This window comes from Ailuropoda melanoleuca, chromosome 1, assembly GCF_002007445.2.
Source record: "Ailuropoda melanoleuca isolate Jingjing chromosome 1, ASM200744v2, whole genome shotgun sequence".
Taxonomy (NCBI): Eukaryota; Metazoa; Chordata; class Mammalia; order Carnivora; family Ursidae; genus Ailuropoda; species Ailuropoda melanoleuca.
Genome location: NC_048218.1, coordinates 138,246,815 through 138,274,616, shown reverse-complemented (window position 1 = coordinate 138,274,616; position 27,802 = coordinate 138,246,815). Strand labels below are relative to the sequence as shown.

General features: G+C 38.2%; 1 protein-coding gene across 4 annotated transcripts in view; it reads right to left on the bottom strand.

The window, feature by feature from the left end:
- Positions 1–17,184, bottom strand: part of RUNDC3B (RUN domain containing 3B) — a 126,503-nt gene extending 109,319 nt beyond the window's left edge. For all 4 annotated transcript variants that reach the window (XM_034667382.1, XM_034667397.1, XM_034667389.1 and 1 more), the window contains exon 1: positions 16,650–17,184. In XM_034667382.1, coding sequence (XP_034523273.1) covers positions 16,650–16,774 — 125 coding nt within the window. In that variant the 5' untranslated portion in view covers positions 16,775–17,184. The remainder of the gene's footprint in view (positions 1–16,649) is intronic.
- Positions 17,185–27,802: the final 10,618 nt, after the last annotated feature.

The following is a 27,802-nucleotide window of genomic DNA, read 5'->3' as shown; positions in this document are numbered from 1 at the left end:
TTTTTTTTAAGATTTATTTATTTTAGAGAAAGAGAGCACCAGTGGGAGGGGCAGAGGGAGAGGGAGAGAGAATCTCAAGGGCTCCATCTCAGGACCCTGAAATCACAACCTGAGCCAAACCCAAGAGTCACACCTTTAACTGACTGTGCCACCCAGGTGCCCTTGTGATTAACTATTTCTTCTATAATTCCACTTAAGTTCAATTCAAATTTCACTTCCACTGTCAGCACTTTCCGTTTCTTCACCACATTTTTATCTTTGTTGGTCAGTTCAGTCTTTCAATTATCCATTTTTATAAAACATCATGTGGGTTTATTACCAAGACACAAGGAAGCAACACAACTACAGGTTTTGATTTCTGTGCATGAACTAGTAGCACATGAATAGTGACCAATGCTAGGCAGACTTAGAAGGAAGTGATGTGACTGGTCACTGATCATGATGTGCATTTGTTATTAACACAGTGATTTGTAGACTAAGGTGCCAGCAACAAAATTTTATTTTATGCAATTACTCACAGTTCATATACCATGATAGTCAAACTGGAACTGTGTTATTATAGGCCTGGTATTAACTGAATTGTAGTAACTGAAATAGTACATACTGGAACTGTGCAAAGAGAAGACTGCCCCATTTATTAATTACAAACAGAACAATTTATTACATGTTAGCATAAATAATGTATTTTATAAAATGTATATTTTCCAAAACAACAAAAAATTAGCAAGAATAGCACTGTTGTGTCTCTTTGCACATATTTTAATGTATTGTTGAATAGAAGAGAATAAATCCTCATATCTGCTTCTGTATTCAATCTATTTTAACATTATACACCATGTAGCCTCTGGAAAACTCCACTGTACACTCGTTAAAGAATGGGAACAAAAAAGGCAAATACTGTCTTAGAACTGTTAAGAAGATAATTTCTGACCTTTTGGACCTCTGAAGGGGTGAGGGTCCAAGAGTACACTTTGACAACCACTATCTAAGGCATTCTTTGTATATAATGAAATAAACTTTTCTCTTTGGTAACTAGAATGGTAGTAATTATATATTCTTGATAGCACTGGGAAAATAATTATTCAAATAACTTTCAGTCCTCTTTGGTAAGGGCAAATAACCTTGACAGAGCTGGATTAATGTTCAGTACATAGTACTATCTACAACTACAACTAGGACTTAAAGGCGGAAGCCATTTGTAAAGAAAAAATAAGAACAGCTAAGAAAGAAGTAGCACTGATGAAGTGGTCTCTGGTACCTAAAAAACAGTCAAGTTAGATAAACATCAGATGTAATGCATGAGTAAATGAATAGAAACAAAAAGAAGATAAACCAGGTTAAACAGGGATTTGAAAACTTGTTTTTCTTTCCTATGTCCATCTCACTGACGATACAGGAGAAAAATCCTGCCAATCCTTAGCAAACTTTCAATAAGAATAAATAAGTATAATGTTCTTATTCAGTAGTAAGAGACTGAAAAGTGTTCCTAAAATGAATAAACAAAACCCCTAGTCTGGTTTTTGACTTAAATAAAAGGAAATTTTGGAACATTTTAATATTTCTCTCCAATCTTCATTAGGTAGAATGGAATAGGAAGTCTGACTCTACAATCACATTTAAGGCAGAAGTAATCTATTGCTTTAAAAAATTATGGCATTTAAGATCATAATGCACATCAGTGAAATGAAATGAAAATTTTACTTAAAGATAAAAATAACATAGTACTTCTTTCATCAAAAAGAACTAGGTTTGAATATTCAATTTCTTTTTTAATAGATATTTGTTTGTTTGTTTATTTATTTATTTGACAGAGGGAGAGAGAGAGAGAGCACAAGCAGGGGGAGCAGCAGGCAGAAGAAGAGGGAGAAGCAGGCTCCCCACTGAGCAGGGAGCCCGATGCGGAGCTCTCTCCCAGGACCCTGGGATCATGACCTGAGTCGAAGGCAGACACTTAACCAACCGAGCCACCCAGGTGCCCCTGAATATTCGATTTCTAACTATAACAATCTGATAAGATTTTAGTCACTATTGTCCTCCAGGAATAATACAAAACCTAACAGATTATCTACATTGTAAACTATAACGGGAAGAAAAGCCATGGATTTTAATACATATATTTTTGTAGCACCAAGAGCCATATACACATCAATCAATAGTCAATAAAATACTTGCATCTTTATCATGTTATCAGTACCTTGTATTCCTAAAGAAGACACTATTTGCATGACAAAAACCTAAAATGGTAAATCTCAGAGCACTAAATTACTTTTAATCCAACACCTGAATAAAAATAAAAACAAAAATAAAAACAAAGTCCAAATATCCTAAAGCATACCTTTAGACACAAATTCAGTTATTTCCAAGCATGAAGATATTTAAGGGTGAAAGCATTTTAAATATTCTATTACATCAAGGTTGATAAGGAACAAAAAGAACGCTTCCTGCCTTTGCTTCATCATTTATATCCTACTCTCCTCCTACCAACACAAATCAAAATTGCAGAAGGTAACTTAGTTCCTTAGAATCCATGTTTTACTTCTAGCTAGCCAAGTCTTCCCACTCAACACTTATTTCTCTAGAATCATGTAGCTAGCTCCATTATGCCAAAATAATGAGAATCTTTTCCTCCATAACACAGTAACTAGCTAAGATGTGCTATAAAAACCAAACCTGTAAAAAGAATTTCAATACATGTAAAAAAATATCTCCTAGATGCTGAGCTATTTCCTGATAATGATGACATTAATATTAGTCATCTATTTCCTGAAGACGAATGATTTTAAAATAATGAAATGACAATTTGATGAATGTCTAAAAATACCAAATCAAGTCTAAGTAACAGCTTTTACATAAAAATTAAAAATTCAAAAATGTACATAAAAAGGTCATATAATCAAGCACAGTTTTTGAAATGTTTCTGTCTAAACAGATTCTCTTTTCCACTTTCAATGCCCAAAGAAAATTGTTGGTAGGTCAGAAATAGAAAAGAATGATTGTGAATAAAACCTTTGAACCTAAGATAGCATGAACTACCTTTTTTTCTTTGGCAACATACCAAGAAAAATGAGAGTTACCAAAACTATGTTTAAAAAATCTTCGTTACACCATATTAAATTAATTCCTCCCATGAGTCATAGATTTGTAACATAATTTTAACTAAAGATAATTAAAAAGTAAAAATGTGACAACAAAATTTAAAAATATTACTCTGCTAAATTTCTACATAATTGGAATAAAACTATTAAAAAGTGGAAATCCACCTTTAATATTTAAGGCTCTGCATTAGTAATATATACATATACATTCATATATATGCAGAGTGATCGAGAAGGAAAAAATACACTTCCATCCCCTTACAATAAGCAAACATGCTTCAAAAACCATAAACTCCAGGGTGCCTGAGTGGCTCAGTCGGTTGAACATCCGACCCGATTTGGGCTCAGGTCATGTTCTCAGGGTTGTGAGATGGAGCCCACCTTTGGGCTCTGAGCTGGGTGTGGAGCATGCTTAGGATTCTCTCTCTCCCTTTCTCTCTATCCTCCCCCCTGCCCCTGCCACTCTCTCTCCCTCTTAAAAAAAAAATAAAATAAAACCATCAATTTCACACAAAACAGATTTTCCTACCTATACACAGATTTTCTTACCTATACCATTAAATCTCTTTAGCACAGAATTATACCTGAAGATAACCAAAGTACATAAAAACATCTAGAATCATCACATTTCTAAACTAAAAGGATTTCAGAAAAGTCATTCATAAGTGATATTTTTAAGTAGAACATAACTATCCAAATCCTGAGATAGGATCCTTTCCACTATTTCACACCAAAATTATAGAATTCCTTATAATGTCTATTGCTGCTAGCAGTCTTTATCAAAGGGGCAGGTAACTATCTTCTGCCATTAATATAATATTCATCATCAATAATCAACAAGGAGATGGCTGCTGGAAAACAGGATACAATTTATGCCAAATACAATGTAAATCAGTAACTAGATAATAGCTTATTTCCTTTCTTATATTTTATACCAGAAACTCAAAAAATCTTTTAGAATCAACAATTTTGCCTTCTTTTTTTTGAGTATTATGAAAGTAAGAATTCCCAAAAATCATGTGTATTTCACCTTTAATTTTTCTATAATTTTAATCTTTCTATAATAAAAAAAAATTCTTTACACATATCCTCTTAGGAGGAGTCTGCAGACTACTACCACAGGCCAAGTCCAACCTGTTGCCAGTTTTTATAAATGAAGTTTTATTGCAACACAGGGAAAAAAAGTCAACAAATTTCTCTGAAATGGTAGCCTACAAGTCTCTCTCTTATTATAGTGTTTACTATTTTTAAAAATTTAACCCTATGTATGGGGCACCTGGGTGGCGCAGTCGTTAGGCATCTGCCTTTGGCTCAGGGCGTGATCCCGGCGTTATGGGATCGGGCCCCACATCAGGCTCCTCTGCTATAAGCCTGCTTCTTCCTCTCCCACTCCCCCTGCTTGTGTTCCCTCTCTCGCTGGCTGTCTCTATCTCTGTCAAATAAATAAATAAATAAATAAATCTTTAAAAAAAAAAATTTAACCCTATGTAAAAACCAAAAGGAAAGAGAAAAGTGTATTTTAAAATATTTTCCCCACCTGTACTGACCAAATTTTTTATTTTTTAATTTTTTTATTAAACACCTGTGAAGTGCACTGTTTTAATTATATTTATTTATTTATTTATGTATTTTTATTACGTTCAGTTAGCCAACACAGTACATCAAGAACTGATGATGTACTACTATATGTTGACAAAATGTCATTTAAAGAGAATTGTTAATCTAAGTACTTTAAGAATGAGATACTATATAATTAACACCTTGTATTGCGCTACATAAGCAGATTGATGACAACAGATTGCTCAACATGAAAAATAACATTAGGTGCACTATCTTAAAAAAGAACAAAGGATAAGACAAAATTTTCCAAAAAAATAAAAATAAACATCTAATATTAGAAAGCTATGAAACCAAGAAAACTTCCCATCTTAATATAAATTAACTCATTAAATCTCTTATACGAAAGACCTCCCAATTAAATCATTTTAATGAAGAATACTTTATACCCTTGGACAACATATCCTTCTGGAATCCAAATGCTCTTTATTCAATAACAAACAAAAATATTCAAGTAACATATTTTAACATTGGTAAACTATCTAGTAAACTAGATACAGCAGCAGTACAGCAACAAGAAGAACAGGGGCTTTAATATCAGAAGGCCCTGGATTCACACCTGGCTCTGCTGTTATCCATTCCTGTCAAGACACTTAACCTCTCTGAACCTCAGTTTCCTCAGTAATCACTTACCAAATTATTGTGAAGATTAAAAGAGACAGCATACAGAAAGTGTTTAATTTTCAACTTACACAGAAATTACTAAATGTTTGCACATATCCCCTTTCTTTTTAGAACACCAGCATTTCACTGAATAATATCTAAGCATAGAGAAAAGAGGCAAAAATTTCAAGTGTCTGTATGTAAACTGATTTTTTAAAGGACTTAAGAGGTAGCAATCATGGTTTATGAACACCAGAAATGCTAAGAAAACAAAGATTCCCATTTTCTGATTCTATGGCTCAAATACAAACACATATACCACACACGATTTACAACTAGTTCATATGTAGCCACAGACACTGAAGGAAGCACATAAGAGGAAAGCATAGGTTTTGAAACTAGATATATTTGGGTTTCAATTCTAGCAATGTTAGGCTTAACTATAAAACAAATCTGATTGAAATAGAAATGGCTTCAATTAAATTATTTTCATTAATAGTCATAAATGCTTATCTAATATTTTTCCTCCCAAAAACGTATTCTGTATGCATGACATAAATGAATGGATTTTCCTCAGATGTTAAGCAGAGATGTTTTTTGTTTTTAATTTTATTAAAATTTTAACATATATATTTTTTAAGATTTTATTTCTTTATTTGTCAGAAAGAGAAAGGGAGCACAAGCAGGGGGAGCTGCAGGCAGAGCAGGCAGAGGGAGAAGCAGGCTCCCCGCTGAGCAAAGAGCCAATACAGGACTCAATCCCAGGACCCTGGGATCATGACCTGAGCCGAAGACAGATGCTTAACCAACTGAGACACCCAGGTGTCCTTAAGTTATATTTTTAATATTAATTTTGAGACTTCATCTGAAATACAAAAGATGTGCTTTATAACTGTAAATACTAAGAGAAACTTAAAATTCCAAAATCAAATGTTAAATCTGAATATATGGGGGATACTGTTATCTTATCCTCTTCTAAGGACAATCACCATTACCAGGAAAAATAGACAATGTCATTTTATTTAATGCAAAAAAAAGTGTTCATTTTGTGCATTTTCTATCTTATAGTTAATATTTCAAAACATTATGCCTTTTATATTTTTTACCTATTTTTGTGAAATAACTTCTATAAAATTGAAAATTAAAGTAAATTGCTTTGGTAAGGAAATACCAAAAAAATATGTATTTGTTTAGTTCAGCCTCACTCTTTTTTTTTTTTAACTATTATTCAAACACCAGAAGAGATGAATTTTTTTTTTCACATTAAATTTCAATTAGAGTAACTCCATTCAAAAGAAAGCAAATTCTACCACTGAAGCTTTTAGATATTTAAAACTCTACTATCGGGGCACCTGGGTGGCTCAGTCGTTAAGCATCTGCCTTTGGCCCAGGGCATGATCCCAGGGTTCTGGGATAGAGCCCCACATCAGGCTCCCGCTGGGAGCCTGCTTCTTCCTCTCCCACTCCCCCTGCTTGTGTTCCCTCTCTCGCTGGCTGTGTCTCTCTCTGTCAAATAAAAAACAAACAAACAAACAAAAAAAAAAACCCAAAAACTCTACTATCATTAGAGATTAATCATTAGGATGACTTTTAAAAAATAAGTGATGATGATTCTTCAATTCAACCTTCAGCCTTATTTTGGAAATGTCCATCCACTGCTATTATTCTTCACTAGTTATAATTACCTCATTTGATAAACTGCTGGAAAAAAACTCGATGCTGAGTAAACTATGATTCTAGTATTTGAGAAATTCACATTCTAGTAAAAGACAAAAAGATAATTAAATTACAACATAATTGGTACTACATTTATTTATATATCCTATCCCAGAAAAGACTTCAGATTGCTTATGGGGGCACATAAAATACCATCAGTTGGCTGCATAGATTAAAACTGGTGAGGAAGATGAAAAATGTGGGAATGAACTAAGGAGGATGGAGTAAATAATGGCAGGCCAGCGCTCCCACAGAGAACAGCTAGAAAAAACTGGGAGAAGGGGGAGGAATTACAGAAATCATATGTTTGAAGCCTGCAGAGAGTGGCTAAAACAGTAGGAATTAGAGAGTTTAAGACTCCAGGAAGAGAAAACCTCAAAAATCAGTGGACTCCTATAGTTGCTTTTACCCAGGAATGTCTGCCGATTCTGAGTGTGGCAGGGTCTAACTCCCACAGAAGGCTGCTAGTGGGTAACAGAAAAACCAGGAAAGCTTTTGAAGGAGACCTGGGTAGGCTTAAACACTTTCTTGTCATCAGAAGACTAAAATCCTAATCAGAAAGCGTCTAATTAACAGAATAAAGCATCTGGTAGTTCCAGAAGACAAACTAATAGTTTAGGACTACAAGAGAAAGGGTGCTGAAAATATACCAAACTTAGGTTGAAAACCCTGGATGGTCAGGGGCAAATGAAAGGCTGAGCAAGACCTACCAGGGTTGAAATTCAGCCTGGATTCAGCACCATCCCTGACTGGATGAAGGTGATCAGCTACCACTCTATCTTCCAGAGGAATTTAATATTAGTAAGGAAAGTGAGTACTACCTTATACTATGAGCCACGGACACTAGTATGCTCTTGACCACATTTTCTTCAAATTGATTCCCATCAATTGATCCCCATTCCACCTGTTTACTCCTCTGTGGTCTTTTTCTACTATATGTTCCAATGAATACTTTTGACATAAGGTTGACAAAAGGCTAAGTAGAATAGCACTTAAAGAACAATAAAAGCGTTGACATAAGGTTGACAAAAGGCTAAGTAGAATAGCACTTAAAGAACAATAAAAGCGCTGAAAAATACTATCTGGCATTCAATAAAAAAAAAAAAAAATCTAGATATGCCCAAAAATAAGACTACATGAGAAAGAGAGAAAACACAATAAAAAGAGATGTAAGACGATACAAATATTCTAAATTAGTGATGAGAACTTTAAGATAACTATGATCAATATGACCTAGGGAGCACAGGAAACGATGGATATGGATAAAAATATATGCATTTTTAGAAGAAGATTAGAATCTATTAAAAAGAATCAAATTAAAATTCTGAAGCTATCTGAAATTAAAAACTCAAATTTTAATTTACTCAGATGAGAAACAGAAGACAAGATTAATGAAAAGGAAAAGAAGTCAATAGAAAATATACAAACTGAAGCAGAGACATAATAAAGAAGAGAAGATACAGAAAAGAAAGTAAGTCAAGTGGAGCCCAGTAAAATTTAACACACATGTAACTGGAGTATAAAAATAGCCAAAATTTTTCCAAACCTTAGGGAAGAGCAATGGCAAGGGTAAATATGTAGGTAAATGCATATGTGTATTGCTTGAATATCAAGGATAAAGTACAGCAATAAAAGAATCTTGCAGAATTTAAAATATATGGAGACTTAAAATGTCCAGGCTGAGAAGCAATAAATGGTTCTAACACTACTGGAGAAGCAGTGACAGTTATATTTCTATTACGCAGTGATAGATCAAGAGTAACTGCCAAAAGGATAGGAAGCCAACATACATACAGAACAAGAAAAAAAATTTATGACAAGTTCATTGAGAGAAAAACTGGAATAGTGGAATAAATAAAAAATACTGATATATAAGAAGGCAAGGAAAGAGAAAAAAGTAAAATACAATAACATTAAAAGTAAAATACAATAACATTAAAAACCCAAATACAATAACATTAAATGTAAATGGACTAAATACTCTAAGTAAAAGATTAGATAAAACCCAAAACTCAATTCTATCCTGCCTACAAGAGACACTTTAAATTTAAGGATAAAAAGATTTAACGTTAAGGATGGAAAAAGATACTTCATACAAACATTAACTGAAAGAAAGCTGTTTTAACTATATTAATAACAGATAAAATAGACTTTAAGGCAGTAACAGTATTAAAGATAAAGACATTTCAAGGTGACAACGGAATCCAACCCCTAGGAAGAGATCACAATTCTTCTTCTTTTCTTTTTTCTTTTTTTAGGATTTACTTATTTATTTGAGAGAGAACGTGAGCAGGAGGGGCAGTGGGATAAAGAATCTGAAGCAGAGCCTGATGCGGGGCTTGATCTCATAAGCCTGAGATCACAACCTGAGCTGAAAACAAGAGTTGGACATTCAACCAACTGCACCATCCAGGTGCCCCAAGAGATCACAATTCTAAATCTGCACACACCCAGTAATAAAGCAACAAAATACTGACAGCAAAAATGACAGAACTAAAAGAGGCAATAGACCAAGGTACACTCAGAGACAGACTTTAACACATCTCTCTCAAAATTATTACACAGACTAAGTATATAAAAAACTAGTGAGGATAAAGAAGATATGAATAACACAATTAACATACTTAGATACAATATAGACAGAACATGTAATCGATGACAGAATATATTTTTAAATGTACATGAAATATTTATCAAAATTAACCACGTTATATCATAAAGCAAGCATAAACAAAATTTCAAAAGTCTGAAATCTTTCAGAGCATGTTCTCTATTAAGTATAGTAGAATTAAGTTAAAAATCAGTATCTAAAAATAAATAGAAAATCCCCCACTGTTTGAAACCTAAATAATAAATTTTTAAATAACCCATGAGTCAAAGAAGAAATCCCAACAGAAATTTAAAAACATTTTAAACTAATTAATAATAAAGATACAACATTTCAAATCTTGTGAGCAATCCCAAAGTAATGCCAAACAAGGGCATCTATAGATTTTTTTTTTTTAAAGATTTTATTTATTTATTTGACAGAGATAGAGACAGCCAGTGAGAGAGGGAACACAAGCAGGGGGAGTGGGAGAGGAAGAAGCAGGCTCACAGCAGAGGAGCCCGATGTGGGGCTCGATCCCGTAACGCCGGGATCACGCCCTGAGCCGAAGGCAGACGCTTAACCGCTGTGCCACCCAGGCGCCCCAGGGCATCTATAGATTTAAAAGGCATATATTAGAAAAGAAGAAAGGCTAAAAAACAATGACCTAAATTCCCATCTCAAGAAATTAGAAAAAGAACAGTAACTTAAAGTAAAAGAAATAATAAAGAAATCAATGAATTAAGAAATAAATGTATGGCAGAGAAAATTAACAAAGCCAAAAGCTGACTTTTGAAAAGATACATAAAATTCATAAACTTCTACCAAGAAAAAAAAATGGGGAAAACAGAGATTAGCAATATCAGGAAAGAAAATGGAAAATTACTACAGCCTTTTTAAAAAATAAAAAGTTATTAAGAGGATATTTTAAAGATCTTAAGAATAAATTTGATAATATACATGAAGAACTCACTGAAGGGTGATTCAAGAAGAAACAGGAAATCTGAACTGTACAGTGTCTATTAAATAAATTGAATCTGTTACTTAAAAACTTCCCACAAAGACAATTAGCAGTTCAGATTTCTTCCCTGGTGAATTCTTTCAAAAGTTTAAGAAAGAAATAATCTAATGTTATACAAATTCTTCTACTGAAGAATATTTCCCAACTTGCTTTATAAGGTCAGATAATCTTAATGACACAACTAAACAAGGACACTGTATTAAATAACAATTACAGATAAATCTCTTCCATGAACATATACCCGAAAATCCCAAATGGAATTAACTCATTGAATGCAAAGATATGTAAAAAAGATAATACAGCACAAATGAGTGCTTTTATTCCAGAGTAGTTTAACCTTCAGAAGTCAATCGACATAATTCACTACATAAACAGAAAAAAAGGGAGAGAAATTATGTTTATTTTGATGGACAGAAAAAACATTTGATTGCAAACATCTAATTCATGGTAAAATTTTTAATGTTTTCTGCAATACTCTGGTCCTAGCCGTGCAGTAACACAAGAAAACAAAGGCATGAAGTTTTTAACAAGCAGAGGACATGACTGTATTCAAAATTTTTAAAAATCAAAAAACTGCAGAAAATCTGTTAGAATTAATAAGTAATCTTGTAAAACTACTACAAGACAGATATTTTAAAAAGTTGATTTTGTGTCTATATATCAGCAAAAAAAAAAAGAAAATGAAAAAAATTTAATGATCTGTTACAATATCAAAATATAAAAGAAGTTTAAAAAAGGATGTAAGTGTATATGTATATTCACAACTACAAACACTTTTGAGAAAAATTTCAGAATATTTAAATACATGAAGGGTAATGTTCTTTTTCTTGAACTAAGTGCTAGTTACAATATAGTGTCCTCTTTGCAAAAACTCACTGACCTGTACACTTATGTTATGTGCACTTTCTGTATGCAGACTCTAAGTCAATAATAATTTATATGAAAAATGTGGAAGCAAAATAGAGCTAAGAATAATGCAAAATGCATTATTCTTAAAAGACATGTTCTTATTCTTAAAAGATATGTTCTACGTATCTTTTAGAGATTGGCCACAAATTTAACACTAAAATTTCTAAAGCTGTATAAGAAAAAAGAAGTTGTCAGTTACACATTTGTGTCCAGTAGATATAAATAAACCAACTGCCTAGAGATACAATTCTTGGCACTAAAATAAGACAGCTATTTCTCATAGAAATCTTCACAAAAAGAAGACACTTCTTGACATAATAAACAATGTTCTTGACACCAACTTCAAGAAGACCTTCTGTGACTGTTTCTTCTGATGACACACAAATACAGGCTGATGGAATCTTACCAATGCACAATTGTGAAAAAGCAACTGGTGACAGGAGTGTGTGAAGCAATGCTATCTACATACCCAGCTGCTTTCTGATGATTTGGACCGACTCAGATAACTTCTAAACTTGTAAGACTGAATACCTGAGTGGATAAGCTTCACATATTCCCCCTTGAACATCCTATCTTTCAACTGAGCTTCTGACATTTATCAATTAGCAGTGAGATAAGCAGTGAAGTCAAGATAAGCAGGGAAGTTACGATAGGCAGGGAAATTACATGTGTGGAGGACAGCTGTTCTCCCTAAGTTGAGTATGAACCCATTTTATCTAGGGGAAGAGATAATGACCTATGAATGCTGAGAAGCTTCTCCAGGACTAATTGCTGAAAAGATGATCATGCTACCTACTTCCATCATGAATGCCCAACGGGGCTCTTAACAATCCTTAGAAATGACACTGAAACTGCTCCAAAAAAATACAACTATTAAAATGTTGATCAAAGACCAAACCCAAAGTTCTGCCACACAGAGCATTACTGAAAGAGTTTTAGCCAAAAATATAATCACTGTAGCCAAGGTATGAACAGTCTCACGAGGCATATTCAAGCAAACAGTAACAAGGAAAGTAAGTCACTTGATTTAAAGTTATTTAAAAGATTATACTGCCAATCATACTAACATTTTACATAGGTTCAAACATAGGAATAGACATTTTTTCTGATTATTCATCAACTGGACTGTTAGGTTCAGAGTGCTAAAGCTCACCTACTTAATTGAGGCCTCTGGTTGCCTTTTTTTAACATATGATAAATTTGCTTATCTGCTTTCCTAGTTCACAGCCAATTATAATAAGCATGTGAGGATAGGAAGCACAAAGGAAAGAGCTGCTAGAAACAGGCAGGGTTGTAAGAAATTACAAATAACTTGGTAGGAAGCAGCAGCAGAATGCAAAAGCAGACAAAAAAACTTCAAACACGCTAGTTTCTGGGGCCATGTTGCAAAAAGCTCTATGCATCTCAAGAGTCCTCAAGGGCAGCCACTGCAAAGGACATATTCACAGAAAGGGATTCAGAGTGAAGTCCTCAATAAAGATTATATTATTCTTTAGAGTCTTTTTTAAAGAAGGTAGCGAAATGTGTAATCCATTTTTAAAAGTGGTTCACGCAAAATGTTTTAAATATTAATATTTATTGTGGCTTAAATTTAAACACTTAAATTATAAGCTTCAGTTATACAGAAGATTGCAATCCACAACTAATGCTGAGTAGAGCACTATAGTTGATGGGAGAATTTTAAGCTTAACTCAAATATTAATAACATGGAAAATATAAGCACCTCAATTCCCTGACTACACTGGAAAAATAAGGCCCTACTGTTACTTGAAATAACATTCAAATTATGAAATAATATCTTCACCTACAGAAAACCAAGAATAACTATGTACATCTTATTAGAGGTACTTTAATTTGAAAACCATCTTCACTCATGACACTTTCTCCTTAAATGGTTTTTGTTAATCCACAAGACAGGAAAATTATGACTGTATGAGGAGTTTCTCTTAAGGTCTTGATGTAAGAGTTTAACAAATGTTATATGAAAATCTGTTTATGCATATATAAACTGTATACTTTAATAGCTTTCTCATAAAACAGTGTTAACCTTCAGAAAGAGACTTTTCATTTTAATTCTCTTTGTCTACAGAAGTAAAAATCAAAGGAATATGTAAGTTTTTCAATAAAACATGAAGCTTAAAATGACATAAAAGATGACTAATGTACCTGATTTTCTATGGATGAAAAATAGAGATTAAAAAAGGCCTGCAGGACTTAAAAAAATCAATTTTTCAAAGTTCCAAATGGCAAAGAATATGCAGGGAAAATACTAGTCGGTACACAGAGCCAAAATCAGTCTATGAATATTTTGGAGTTGAGTGTGGAATATTTAGAGGCCTCAAATGACCTACTTTCTCTCCATTACAATCTGTAAAAAAAAAACATGATAAAACTGTACTAAGTATCATAAAAGTATTTTTAAGGCTACAATACATAAATGTTCAATAGAACAAAAATAAGAGATGAAATAATTATATACATAATCACAACGAAATAAAATTCAATTCAATTCTGACTATCTTACCTAACCCAACAACCCATTTCAAAATTTCCACACCATAGCAATATTGTTCTTGTACAAGGCTTTAAACCTAAGGAATTGCTTAGTTACATAAGAAGGCTTTAAAACTAAGCTGAGAATATGCCTAAGTTGTTTAAGCGGTAAAGAAAAGCATATCATAAATATTATAGATAAAATAGAATGATATGTGGTGGTGGAGGGAGTATTTTGTTTTGATTTGCTTTGGTAAACTGTTCACAAGTTTTCTAGAACATCAGTAGAGAAACATAAAATAGAAGGCACAGTTCAAAATGTTTTTGTTTAGAGAGAAAAATGCACATACCTCATCTAGCTACCCTGAAACATATGTCTACCATTACCCTGCTCACATTCGGAGAAATTCAAAAGAAAATATCAACACATTTTATCTGAAGTCTATTATTAGTTTTAGGGTTGTTATGGAAAGTTACTAATGATCTAAGCTGATTTTACAGATGTGAAAACCAGATAATGAGATGTTTGCATGGCTTGTTAAAGGACAAAGAATTAGTTAACGACAAAATAAACTTAGAACTCAAACTCTAAACCAACTTCTTCACAACTTAAATATCAAATCACCTCTAACTTCATGAAAAATGAATTCATTAAGAGACAAGGGTGAGATACCACAATTTGGTAACTCTGAAAGGCAAAGAAACATTAATGCATAAATATTGATTTGTTCAGGCGGAGCTACTTAAAACATACAAATGGCCTAGAATGACTTTTTTTCCAAAAAGTAAAAGTCTTTCAGACAAAGCCTATCAAACAGATCCCATTACTATTGAGATGGATGGTTATTTATATAAACCATCAACTCTTTGTACATGAAGAACAGCCTTAGTAGTAAATCCACATAAATAAATACACAAGTTGAAATCTAGACCAGAAATCGAAATTTTAGCTACAATACTAAATTTATGTGTAAATTATAACTGAGATCAGCATTTATATTCATTTTGCAATAGAAAACAATAATTATGCAAATAAATTAATGAAAACACAGCAAGCCCAGACAGCTGCCCACACAAATCATTGTGATATGACTGAAATTTCTTAAACATAACTTAAAATGTTATTTAAATAAGATTGAGATACAAATCCATTCTTCTGGCCTGCCTCTGATAAGGGAGCAGATAAACATCAAGTAACCTAAAATCAGCCAGTACAAAAATGGACTAGCAAAAGAAAGAGTACCCACCAATGAATTTATTCATTCAATAAATATTTACTGAGCATCGGATGCTATAGTGTGAAGAATTATTTTAAAAAATTAAATAAAAAAGACAATTGAGCAAAAAGCTGCCCTGTGAAGTTTAACTCAGAGGGAGCTTTTATGAAATACATTACCCCAAGAATGTTGGATCCTGCTTGAAATGTTCCTCTTTTAAAAAAATTAGAAGAAATCAGCCTTGCTTATTGTTCTATTTTCCTAACTTAAAAAAAGATGATTTGCCTGGATTTAAAAAAATTTTAACAGCTGTCTTCCTCAAAACGTTGCATCCTAGACAGAACAAATGGTAAATCAAACCAAGTCCACATTATTTTACTGTGTACAGCTCAAAGTGCCATACAGTTGGTGAGACAGGTCTTCCTGCTATTTAGGCAAGCATCTGTAATAGTCCAGGTTAAAAAAACAAAAAGTCGCTCAAAGTTATTGAATGTAAGTCCTAGTATAAATATCTGTATGCTGCGTCAGATGCTTGATACATTTTTACACAAGAAGAAATACACAGAAATTGAAAAGGAGAAAAAGGTGTGATCATTTTTTAATTCTTAGAGGATAACCAATGGTTGCTGCCGAGGTGTTTGGTGAAAAATCAGTCATTTCTGAATACAGATACTAATTATTCCCTTTATGTTTCTATATTTTCTAGAGTAAAGGAATACCACATTTATAATTAGAAAACCTTTAAGGAAAGGCAGACTTCGAATAAATCTTTGACAGAAAACTAGGTATCCTTCACAAGTCCCACTCTTAATAACAACTGCAGAAACTGCACTAGCACTGCATTTTAAAAGTGGAGAGAAAACACACACACACACACACACACACACACACACACACACACACACACACGGCAGGCTTGTAGTAGACACTCGATACTGGTGGAATGAAATAACTGAATGTATGCGTAAACAAGCCAAAACAAAAACAAAATGCATTCTGATTTTGAGGCAACACAGTAATCACAGTAACGACGACTTTACCAAAAGCTGGCTGACAGCTTAATGTGCACTAAATGAAAGAGCTTTTCCTTCCCGTCCTCCTCTCTAAATCTGACACGAGAAGACACATTCAAAACAAATCCTCCCCCAGCCCCGCCCCAAGCTTCTCCTTGCTCCGTTCCAGTCCTGAAACTGTCGGAAAGTCCGGGGCCTCACGGTGCCCAGACCCGGGCCCCTCGCAGGGCGCTCGCGCCCGCGGACACGCCCGGTGCGTTAGAGACTGGGGCCACGGCCCCCCGAGTCTGCAGGACCCCCAGGGGCTCGCGCGCTCGCCCTCAGCCCTCGGCGCCGGCGGCCCCCTCCCGTCGCCGCGAGCTGCGGGCCGCGCCGTACCTGCACACCGTGATGAGGTTCCTCCTCTCCACCGCAGCATTGCGGGCGCTCAGGCTCTTCTTGCCGCCGCCGCCGCCGCCCCCGCCGCGGCTCCCGCTCAGGCCCCCTAGGCTCCGGGAGGCCATGGCGGGCTGACCCCCGCGCCCCTTTTGTCTGCTGCGACCCCTCCCGCCCCCCCACACCTACTCCCTAATGCTCTTGCTCGTTTCGCGACCGTGGGGGTACTGGAGGGTCGTGGGGGAAGGAGCGGGGACCGACGGAGGATGTGGAAGACCGCGAGGGAACTCGTACCCGGGCACTGACGGCTCGCGCTCCGCACGAAGCCACACACACACTCACGCGCACACACGCACGCCCCTCCCCCGCCCTCGCGCGCGCCGCCGGCTACCGGACGGCGCGTGCGGGGCGGTGTCGGGAGCTCCCCTGCTTCCCGAGGGACCTCAGTTGCCAGCACGCGCGCGTGCCCGCAGGCCCGCACGCCCTACCACCTGCCTTCGGCCGCCACTCGCGCCCCAGGCGCTACTGCGGCGGTGAGGCCAAGGGCCTCGCGCGCGCAGCCCCGCCCTCCCTGCACCTATCAGGCTAACGCAGTCCACCTGGAGCCAATCGCGGCACGCAAGGGGCGGGGCCGGCCGCGTGGCTCTTTAAAGTAACGTGCTCGAGCACCGCCCCGGCGCGTGGGCAGCTGTCAAGACGCCGGGCTCGCGCTCGCAGCCCGCGTGCCGCAGGCGGCCGCCACGCAGCGGAGCCCGCCGCAGTTTGCTCGGGATTGTGGGATTCGGGGCGCCTGAGAGCCCCGGGAGGAATGCTGATCGTTGCCGGGAGCCCAGCTTTAACTGCTGGGATCTTTAGCTTTAGCGGCTGATCTTTTTCACGCCGGAAGCCTATTCTCAGGTCCTCAGCCCCGAAAATGCAGCAGCCCGGCGCTCCCAACAGACCCAGAACTTGACTCCCAGGAAAGGAGCAGGGTTCCTTTTGTCCTAACTTCCTCTCCTGGTCTGGAAAACAGCCACAAATAGCCCGTGGAGGGAGACTGCCGATAGAATATCCCCCTTGGGCGTCTGATGCTGGATTTCCTGACAGTCCACGCCACGTCGCTCCTACCCTAGCCCCTGCACGTCCTGCAGCCAGGACTGACCGCCCGCGTGAGAACGAGTGCGGTGCTGATGTGTACCCTTACCCCGGCCTGGGCAGAGGCCCCGGAATTGGGTGAGGAACAGTGAGTCTAGGGGCAGTTAGGACCTTGGCTCCACTGGGCTACTGCAGGAGAATAGTGCCGACCTGGTCGCCGGTGTTTGGAATCTAGCGCCCACTTTGTAACGCTTCTTCACCCTCCGGCCTTACACGGTCCTAGGCTCTGACTCATTCTCCGGCACTCACCTAAGTGGCCGTCTATCTCCCTTTGCATCAATATGCTCAGATTTCAGAGTGAAATCCATAACTACTGTCCCTGTGGAGCCTAGCACGGTGGCCCGCATAAAACAGGTTCTCAATGTTCATTAAATGTAACTTGAAGTTACATTTAGCATTATTTTACTAAAATTTTACAATTTTGGTGGTTCCAAAATCCATATAACTTCCATCTCTGGTTTTGAAGTTTCTGTCAAAGAAGACTCATAGAACATACAGTCTAGTATAGATATCCCTGTATTTCATGTATATTATACAAAGGAGCCACTGTCACTCCATGTTGAACGCTTTAAAAACAGTTGTATAATAAAGCTGTAGATGACTAATATCTGAGTTTGTAAAAAATTTTAAATCTCTAAAATCATTAAGGCAAAGACACGGCCCTTTCAGCCACTAAGTCTAATCATAGTAGAATAAAGATCTGTATAGGAAAAAAATACTTGTCTTAACTAACTTACTGCAATAAACATTCACACATTAATATTAGAGAAAATAGCTTAGACTTTAAACTTTCTCTTTCACAATAATAAAAGCAGGAGGGTTTTCTATGTTGGTGCACTTGTTCCCAAACATTTCTTTTCTTCTCTATGGTAACATGGAAGCTTTTAAGGAGAGTTGCTGTTCTAGAAGCTCCAATTTAACTTGTTTCCTCTTGCTACACCAACAGTTTGAATTCAGAAGTGGCCATCAGGAAACAGATACACTTGCTACACAGGCAGTCTCTGTAAAGTCTTTGCACTGGCAGTGACAAATACAATTCAAATTGAAATGTTTGTGGTTCAAACACAGATGAAAACTGCATAAGGAAAAGAGTGGAAAGCCATCAATTACCAAGAAAATTCCTAGACACCTATGCTGGTTTGTCCCGTGGGAGTGAGAAGACACACAAATCCCTTAACACTTATCAAGAAGACAAAACTGAGGGCGCGTGGGTGGCTCAGTTGGTTAAGTGTCTGCCTTTGGATTAGGTCATGATCCTGGGGTCCTAGGATCGCGTTTGGCCTTGAGCTCCCCTGTACCCCAGGAACCTACTTCTCCCTCTGCCTCCCTGTCTCTCATGAATAAATAAATAAAATCTTAAAAAAAAAAAACTAAACTAAAAGGAAGGTAAAACCAAGTGGTCATGTCAAATACAAAAGAGTGAGATATCATTATTCTCAAAATTCGCTCTCCAGTCTCATGTACATTTTTTAAAGATTTTTTTTGTCTAGTTGAGAGAACGTGAGAGAGAGAGAGCACGAGCAGGGGGAAGGAGGAGAGGGAGAAGCAGACTCCTCACTGAGCAGCAAGTGGACTGGATCTTGATCTCAGGACCCTGGGATCATGACCTGAGCCAAAGGCAGACGCTTAACCTACTGAACCACCCAGCCCTCAAGTACATTTTCATGTTGTTTGTGCTATAAATTTATATTTATGGCTGAAGACTTAGTAAACCTTCATCTTAGATGATTAGGTAATAAAGTTTTTCAAATGCTACTTTTCAGGGGATTCAGTTGACATAGGTATTTGCTGAAAAAGATCTCTCGTAACAAAAGGCCGTTTTCTGTATGTACAGTGAGTCATTAAGCTGCCACATGGGGGCCTTATTTGATAACGCTTTTTCTTAATTATCCTGAGCAATATGTCCAGGGTCTCCTTTTTTCTCTAGAAGACAAATCTGGAAATAATTAATCAATTATATCCGTTACAAAGTGTAATACTATTATAAAGCCACATGAGTTTTCACACTACTTTTTCCACTTTTTTCAGCACCAGTGGCAATTCTTTATTTCATTTATTTGAGCATTTGAACAAAGGTTATTCAGAGAGTTAAAAAGACTCCCAAGAAAAATAATGAAAGTAGTAGATGCCCAATTTAAAGTGTAAGAATTCTGTAGACTGAATGAGCAGACCATCTTTATTCACCATTTTCCCAACCTCCTCTTTCTCCCCATCAAGTAAGACCATTACAACTGTAACATGTCTTCACATATTAATATCCTTAGATCTCAAATGCTGTAAGCAAGAGAGATTACCAAACCATTGATTATTTTAATCTCAAAGAAGTGGAATTTCTATGCATGCCTAAACACAGGAGCCAGACAGAAAAGATGGATAAATTTGAAGACACAATATTTTTTAAAAATCCACAAAGTGAGGGAAGGAGATGTGAAGACAGAAGCGGAGGTTAGAGAGGAGAGGAGACACTACACTGCTGGCTTTGAAGATGGAGGAAGGGGGCCAGGAGCCAAGGAGCACAGGGGGCCTGTGGAAACTGGAAAAACAGCCCTCACAAACAAATGCCCTGGGAAATAGTGGAGACCCGTGGGCCCAATAGGGCATGGAAGCAGGAACGCAGAGAAAACTGGACAGGGGCAGCCCAGGCCCAAGGACTCCACGCTGCTAGTGCACTCGTGTGGAGGCCTCAGCCGTGCAGGGAGGATCTGCTATGTCTCATTCTCATAGAGCCTTGATATGAACAGAGGCATGGTTCAAGGCTGGACCATGTTGAGGGGATAAGGGGCCACCCCAAAATGGAAGATAGTGAGTGAAGAACTTGAAGTCCTTTGGCAGAATGGACCAAAGGCAGACGATGAAGTCTTTCTTCTCTTCAGAAAACATCAGAGGAAGGACCCGACAGGAAGGTATAGCTACCACCATTGTCTTGGGGTTTCCACATCCTGCTCAGGACCGCTTGCAAGAAAGCAGGGACTACTTTCACACATGGCTTATGAGACCCAGTCTCATCCTTCTCTGGTCTCTGTACTGTTTTCATTGGCCCCACGAGCCAGTCCTCAAAAATATTTATTGGATGAATACAATAAATGAGCAAATGAACAAGTGAATAAATAGACAAGTTAAAAAGAATCAAATGTTGTCACAAAATATCACCATTTTTCTTAGCGTGGAGGTGCAAAGCTGGCAGTGAGATGGAGATTGGAAAGGATCCCTTTTTTCTTTTAATCTCCCTAGGAAGGACCTGAATAAACATATCCCTCCCTACAGTCAGACATTCTGGCAGGTGTTTTTAGGTCCAGAATAGAAAGGTGTGGCAGAGCTCTGTTGCTGCTGCTGTAATTGGCATGCAGGCAAGCACTCCCAGGCCTCTCCCAGCACATTAGAAATCTGAGGGGGTGGGTGCTAATAACCCATAATCAGGGCTGCATTTGCCAACAGCCAAAAGAAAAATGAACCTTTAATTGAGCGAGATTTGGCATCAATCAGTGATGTGACTTTAGTCAGGCAAAACCGACAGATTACTGAGTCAGACATCCAACTGTGAGAATTGTTCTCTACTGGGGTGAAGAATGCAAAAATGGGGGCGCCTGGGTGGCACAGCGGTTAAGCGTCTGCCTTCAGCTCAGGGCGTGATCCTGGCGTTATGGGATCGAGCCCCACATCAGGCTCCTCCGCTATGAGCCTGCTTCTTCCTCTCCCACTCCCCCTGCTTGTGTTCCCTCTCTCGCTGGCTGTCTCTATCTCTGTCGAATAAATAAATAAAACCTTTAAAAAAAAAAAGCATGCAAAAATGGAAATAAATGGCATTTCTTACCCACCCAGGACCATAACTCACTGTGAAAAAAAATAGTGCGTATTTGTTTTTAAATCTTCTTGAGTTTCTTTTTTAAGTTATGTTTTAGCAGAGCTTAATTTATTTTGTAACTCCAAGCCCCTTCACAGAAGTGTTGTGTTTTATTATATGCTGATGCTTGTTTCTAAGGGACAGCTGAATATAATTAAATTAGCAACTACCTCGCCAGAGAGCCAAAGAAGGAGCTTGAAGTAACAGTAGCAGGCCTGAGAATTCTGGCAGGATGGTGGTGATGGGTCAGCGGAGGTTTGGGATCTTTTTGAATTCCCACCCATATATACAGAGCTACTAAGAAGCAAAAACCAAGAAACCCAGCTGTGGACAAGATTTACCACAAATCTCACTGATGAGATATTCCCATGAACCCCAAATGCAAAGAGGTTGGGATAAACCACCAGCAGTAGCAGCTCTGGATGCTCTCAACAGCTGTAAGAAAGCAGAGGGAAGTCTACAGACCTAGAACAGGGAAATCCAAAAGAGCCAAAAGGTGGGAACACTTGCAGGCCTATAGAGAATTGAGCAGGTACTGGGACGGGTTTTGCCCAATCCAGGCAGGGAGTGGGAGGGGCCTGCAGTCAGCTCTGAACTATGAACTTTCCAAACTGACTGGACAGGGTTCCCCTTTAGAACAAGACTCCACAGCAGAGGAAACCGCAGAGAATATAATCAAAAGTGAGACTGGTGCTTTGGACTGACAGCTGGCCCACAAAAACAGGTGAAACTCCAGTTGCAGATAATTGTGCTGATGACCCTGCCTCCGAACAACTTTAGGCAACCAGGTTCGTTCTCTGTTGCTCTGGAGTCATTACTTTGTTGACCTATCTGGACGCAGTTCTGCAACTCAACTCCTGTCACTCTTTCAGACAGTTTTATATTCAATATCCAGGTTCATCATAATTTCAATCAATTAGCCCTAGTTCTGTCCTCTGGAGTTATAAAGAAGTCTCCTCCCTCCTCCATGTAATGGATTTCAATTATTTGACAACAGCTATCAAAGGCCCTCTAAAACCATCTATCAGGCCAAACATCACTAGTTTCTTCAAAAGCTCCTTCTGAAATATGGCTTCCAGAATCCTCAATCTTGGACCCTGCCTCTGGGCTTATTACAGTTCAAGTCATAGTAAAGTAAAAAAAAAAAAAAAAAAAAAAAAAAAAAAAAAAAAAAAAAAGCCAATCCTGGAACCTAAAAGCTTTTATTTAAATTCTGGAAGCTCCACCTCCTGAATAGTCTATTATCTGCTCTGGACCCCAGTTTTCTTATCTGTCATATGGGGATAATGTTACATTATACATTTACATTGAGGGTCAGTGAGATAATAAATGTAGCCACTTTGAGAACTCTAGAGCATGGACAAAGTATACATCAATGTTTGGGCACAATTTCTCAAAGTTGTAATATCACTGGCACCCCAACGTGCGTAACTTGTATTTCTAGAAAGAGATCATTCCAGAAGTGATCTGTTGTAAAGAGGATTTGGTGGGGCTATCTTCTCCCTTATTCTAGTCTCTAGGTTTTTCTTAATACAGTTTGGGTTACATGAACTGGGCAGGCATATCACATTGTTGGTCCTCATTGAGCTGGCAGTAAGCTGTGTAAGAGCCTTTCCACTGACTCTAGTTTTCTTGATTGTCTTAGACAAGGTCACAGCAATGTTACCCAGCACTTTAATGAAGAGAGCTGCTCTCAGCCCCATACAGAGGACCTCTTACGCTAAATTAGACCAGTCCATCATTCTTTCCCCAACTCAATCCTAAGGAATATTTTTTCTAAGGGAGGGAAAGTACAGAGATTTCTGCACCTTTCTCATTTAAAAACATTTTTTAAAAATTCACCAAGCAAGTTTCTCCATAAACAAAGCAAAAGAAAAATGACAGACTAGGAAAACAGACTTGAAAACTAATATCATGAAAAAAAGCCCATTTCCTTTTACACACAGTACTCCTACAGATCAGTAAGCAGTTTCACTGGAACAATGAAGGTTGAAGCCAAATGAAAGGGGAGAGAGCGAGGGGAGTGGCACAGGGGAATATTAAACAGACGAATGTTGGTATTTTATCCCCATTGTGGTGTTGTTGCTTTTCACCAAATCTCGTGACTTGAGCATATTTTAAAGCTGACAGAATGAATCCACTAGGAAGGAAAGGTTAGTAAAATAAGAGAGAGAAAAAGTGATCAGAAGAGAGAATGCGGAATCACGATCTCATGGGCTGTGGGATGGAGCGCTGTGTGGAGCCCTGTTGAACCCCGCATTGGGCTCTGCACTCAGAGGGGAGTCTGCTTGAAGATTCTCTCCCTCTGCCTCTCCCCCCACTCAAGTGTTCTCTCTCTCTAAAATAAATCTTTAAAAAAATAAAAAGTACGGGTGCTTGTACGGCTCAGTCAGTTAAGCATCCGACTCTTGATTTTGGCTTGAGTCATGATCTCAGGGTTGTGAGATTGAGCCTGCATCAGGCTCTGCCCTCAGTGGGGAGTCTGCTGGAGTCTCTCTCTCCCTCTCCTTCTGTCCCTCCACCTGCTCTCTCTCTCTCTCAAATAAACACATCTTTTTTTAAATCTTTTTTAAAAAAAGATTTTATTTATTTGACAGAGAGACAGCCAGCGGGAGAGGGAACACAAGCAGGGGGAGTGGGAGAGGAAGAAGCAGGCTCCCAGCAGAGGAGCCTGATGTGGGGCTCGATCCCAGACTCCAGGATCATGCCCTGAGCCAAAGGCAGATGCTTAATGACTGAGCCACCCAGGCGCCCCTCAAATAAACACATCTTTAAAAAAATTAAAAATAAAAAATACATTAAAAAAGGGCTCATGTGATTTGGTTCAGCCCACCTAGTTTACCTCCCAATCTCATGGTCAACTGATTGGTAGCTTTAAGTATTTCTGCAAAATGCCTTTTGCCACATAAAGTAATGTAATCATGGGCACAAAGGCATAAAAGGCAGGGAGCTGAGATCATAAGGACCATTTTAGGACTTTGTCTACTACAGTGGTGAAAGAAGCAATGTATTCCTTAAAGTCATTAATTTCGTTAAATGTTTGTTAACTTGGTGTTGTCCTCCCAGCTCCAAACCATTTCTATTGATGTTCTTAAGGCATTTTGATATGGCTAACTTCAAAGAGACCATCAACCAAATGGGGGTCTCCAAGGCTTAGGAAAACAACATTTGTCATTTTTACTCACTCAATGTATATATTTTCAATTGTTGTATTAATCAGGGTCCTCCAGAGAAACAGAACCAATAGTATATGTATGTATATAAAAAGATAGATATGGTGCACCTGGGTGGCTCAGTCAGTTAAGTCAGTCAGTGAGTCTTGGTTTTAGCTCAGGTCATGATCTCAGGGTCGTGACATCGAGCTCTGGTGTGGGCTCAGCACCAAGTCTGCTTGATATTCTCCCTCTCCTTGGCCCTCCAGCTCCTCCCCCCACTCGTGCTTTCTCTCTCTCTAAAATAAACAATCTTTTAAAAAGATAGATATAAGAGGAGATTAATTATAGCAAAGAACTCATGCGATTATGGAGGCCAAGAAATCCCAGGATCTGTCATATGCATGCTAGAGAACCAGGGAAACTAGTGGTGTAATTCAGTCCAAGTCTGAAGGCCTGAGAACCAGGGGGTTGGTGATGTAAGTCTGACTTCAAAGGCCGAAGAATCTGAGGGTTGATGGTGTAAGTCCTGTTCTCAGTCCAACAGCCCGAAGACAGGAGACAGTGGATATTTCCACTAACAGAGAAAGGTAATTCACCCTTTCTCCCTTTTTATTCCGGTCAAGCCCTTAGCCGATTGGATGATGCTCACCAGAATCAGTGAGGGTGATCTTCTTTACTCAGCCTATTGATCCAATGCTAATCTCTTTCATAGACACCCTTACAGATGACACATCCAGAAATAATGTTTTGAGACCTATCCCTAAGCCCAGTCAACTCAATGTGTAAAATTAAACATCACTGTGCTAGGCTGTGGGGGTGCAATGGTAAGCAAAAATTCTTGGATTCTTTGAGTTTAAGGTTTAGATGAGAGAGAGAGAAGTGTTAATACAAACTCATGTCATAAACACATATAAACATATGTAAATTTACAGTAAACACTCCATAGGAGAGAAAAACGTATAAAAGAGAAAGTTGGGAACAGGATTCCAGGAGGTACTGTTTTCATAGAATGTAATGTCAACAGTGCTCCCAGAGTTGAAGAACCCTGTGTCCCTGCAGGGGTGTCAGGGAAGAAATACAATAGAGCTGAGGTGTGAAGGAAGAATTAGGAATTACTTAGGGAAAGGGGGTTATGGTGGGAGAAAGCATGTAGGCAGAATGAAGAGCATGTACAAATGATCTATAAGTGAAGGAAATCCACTGTGCCTGAGGTCAGTGTGGCTGGAGCTGAGTGAAAGGGGGACTCTAAGGGTGTGGTTGAACGTAAGACCAGAAAGGAGGATAGGATTTGCTATACACAAAGCCTCATGGATCACATTAAGCATTTTGATTGATGAGGGAACAGAAGGCAAGCTGAGGACAAAGCAGAAACTGACACCCCACAACCCCCCCCCCATGGGATGTATGTGACATTCCTCAGGCACTTCTGGCTGCCCTAAAGGACAAAGAAATAGTTAACCTATAGATACCACAATCCCGCAAGACTTAAGTCTCCTTCAGTTTACAAATGTCTTAGCAGTTTACAAGAACGAAGCATTTCTACCAATAACCTAGCTTCCGGAAGGGAATGTAGATATGATTAAATGTCCTTATAATCTGCAGCCTCCAGGAAGTTCCCAACCATCTTAATGTTAATGCCTTGCTAGAGGGAAAACAATCTTCACTTGACAATGGCAAGGCCTTGGGTATCTTGTGAGTCTTCTTTAACATATGAAAGTATTTTCTCAACCTCCTTTTATCCTAACCTCCCCCAACCCCATGGTATATAATCAGCCACCCCTCACAACCCCGGTGCAGCAGTTCTTTCTGCCCACGGGTCCTGTCCTGGTGCTTTAATAAACCACCAATTTTGCACCAAAGACGTCTCAAGAATGCTTTCTTGGTCGTCGGCTCTGGACTCCACCTCACTGAACCTCACCTATATTCCGCAACCTCATCATTGATCTTTATCCTAAGAGCACTGAGAAGCCCCGAAACTGTTCGTAGCAAAAGGCTGACAAGACCCTAGCTGAGTTTTGACATATCACTCCCGCTGCAGTGTGGAGAATGGTTGAAAGCAGCAAGTAATAAGTGCTGCTGAATTATGATTTGACAGCACTTGGGATGCAACACTTCATTAGAGTATCCCTAACAACTTAAGGTCATAGGCATTGTGATTGAAAACTCCAGTTCTCATTTAAAAGCCTTAGTATGTCCCTAATAACAGGTACCTATACTGTGCAAATTCATGTACTGGACCAAATTGTACTTTGTAGAAGACGAAGAAAAATAATACCAAACAACAACATCAACACCGACCTCCACTCCTTTTACAGTAATATACCTGTGGTGTTGCCTTAGATGGGAAGCCTATAAGTTGCTATTCCTCAGGGTTTTCTAACCATCCACGCTGTGTGAGGTTGTTGTTGGAAAAGCCCATCTTTATAATATATGAGAATCCCCACTTGACATATGCCTCATCAAGTTTTGGTTGTTTGGGTCATTATCATCTTCTATCCACGAAAAAATTAATTAAATTAGAGAACAGAGAAGAGTGTGAGAATTTCTTGGGCAGTGATGAATAACTTTTTTTCTTTCTTTCTTTCTTTCTTTCTTTCTTTCTTTCTTTCTTTCTTTCTCTTTCTTTCTTTCTTTCTTTCTTTCTTTCTTTCTTTCTTTCTTTCTTTCTTCTTTCTTTCTTTGTTAAACAATTTCCTTTAGACTCCATTATTGGAGGGCAATCCTTCCCTTCAAAGCCATATGTATGTATATATTAGGCCATTTGTCTCTTTATGTGCGATCTGCCCCAGGAAGTTCAGAACTAATCATTAGTCTGAAGTAAAGTAACTGTGTAGGTCACAAATTGAATGTCTTTTTATCAACTCACAGGCTGTAACCCATTGCTTTCTGATTTTCCACTTGTAGTTTTATAACAGAGATGATACGTCCGTCCTGCCCTCATTCATAGGGAGAATCCAAACTGGTTCTAGCCTGTGCTTGGGTATGGAATGAGGCTTTCTCCTGCCCACAGCCCCACACAGGTGTCT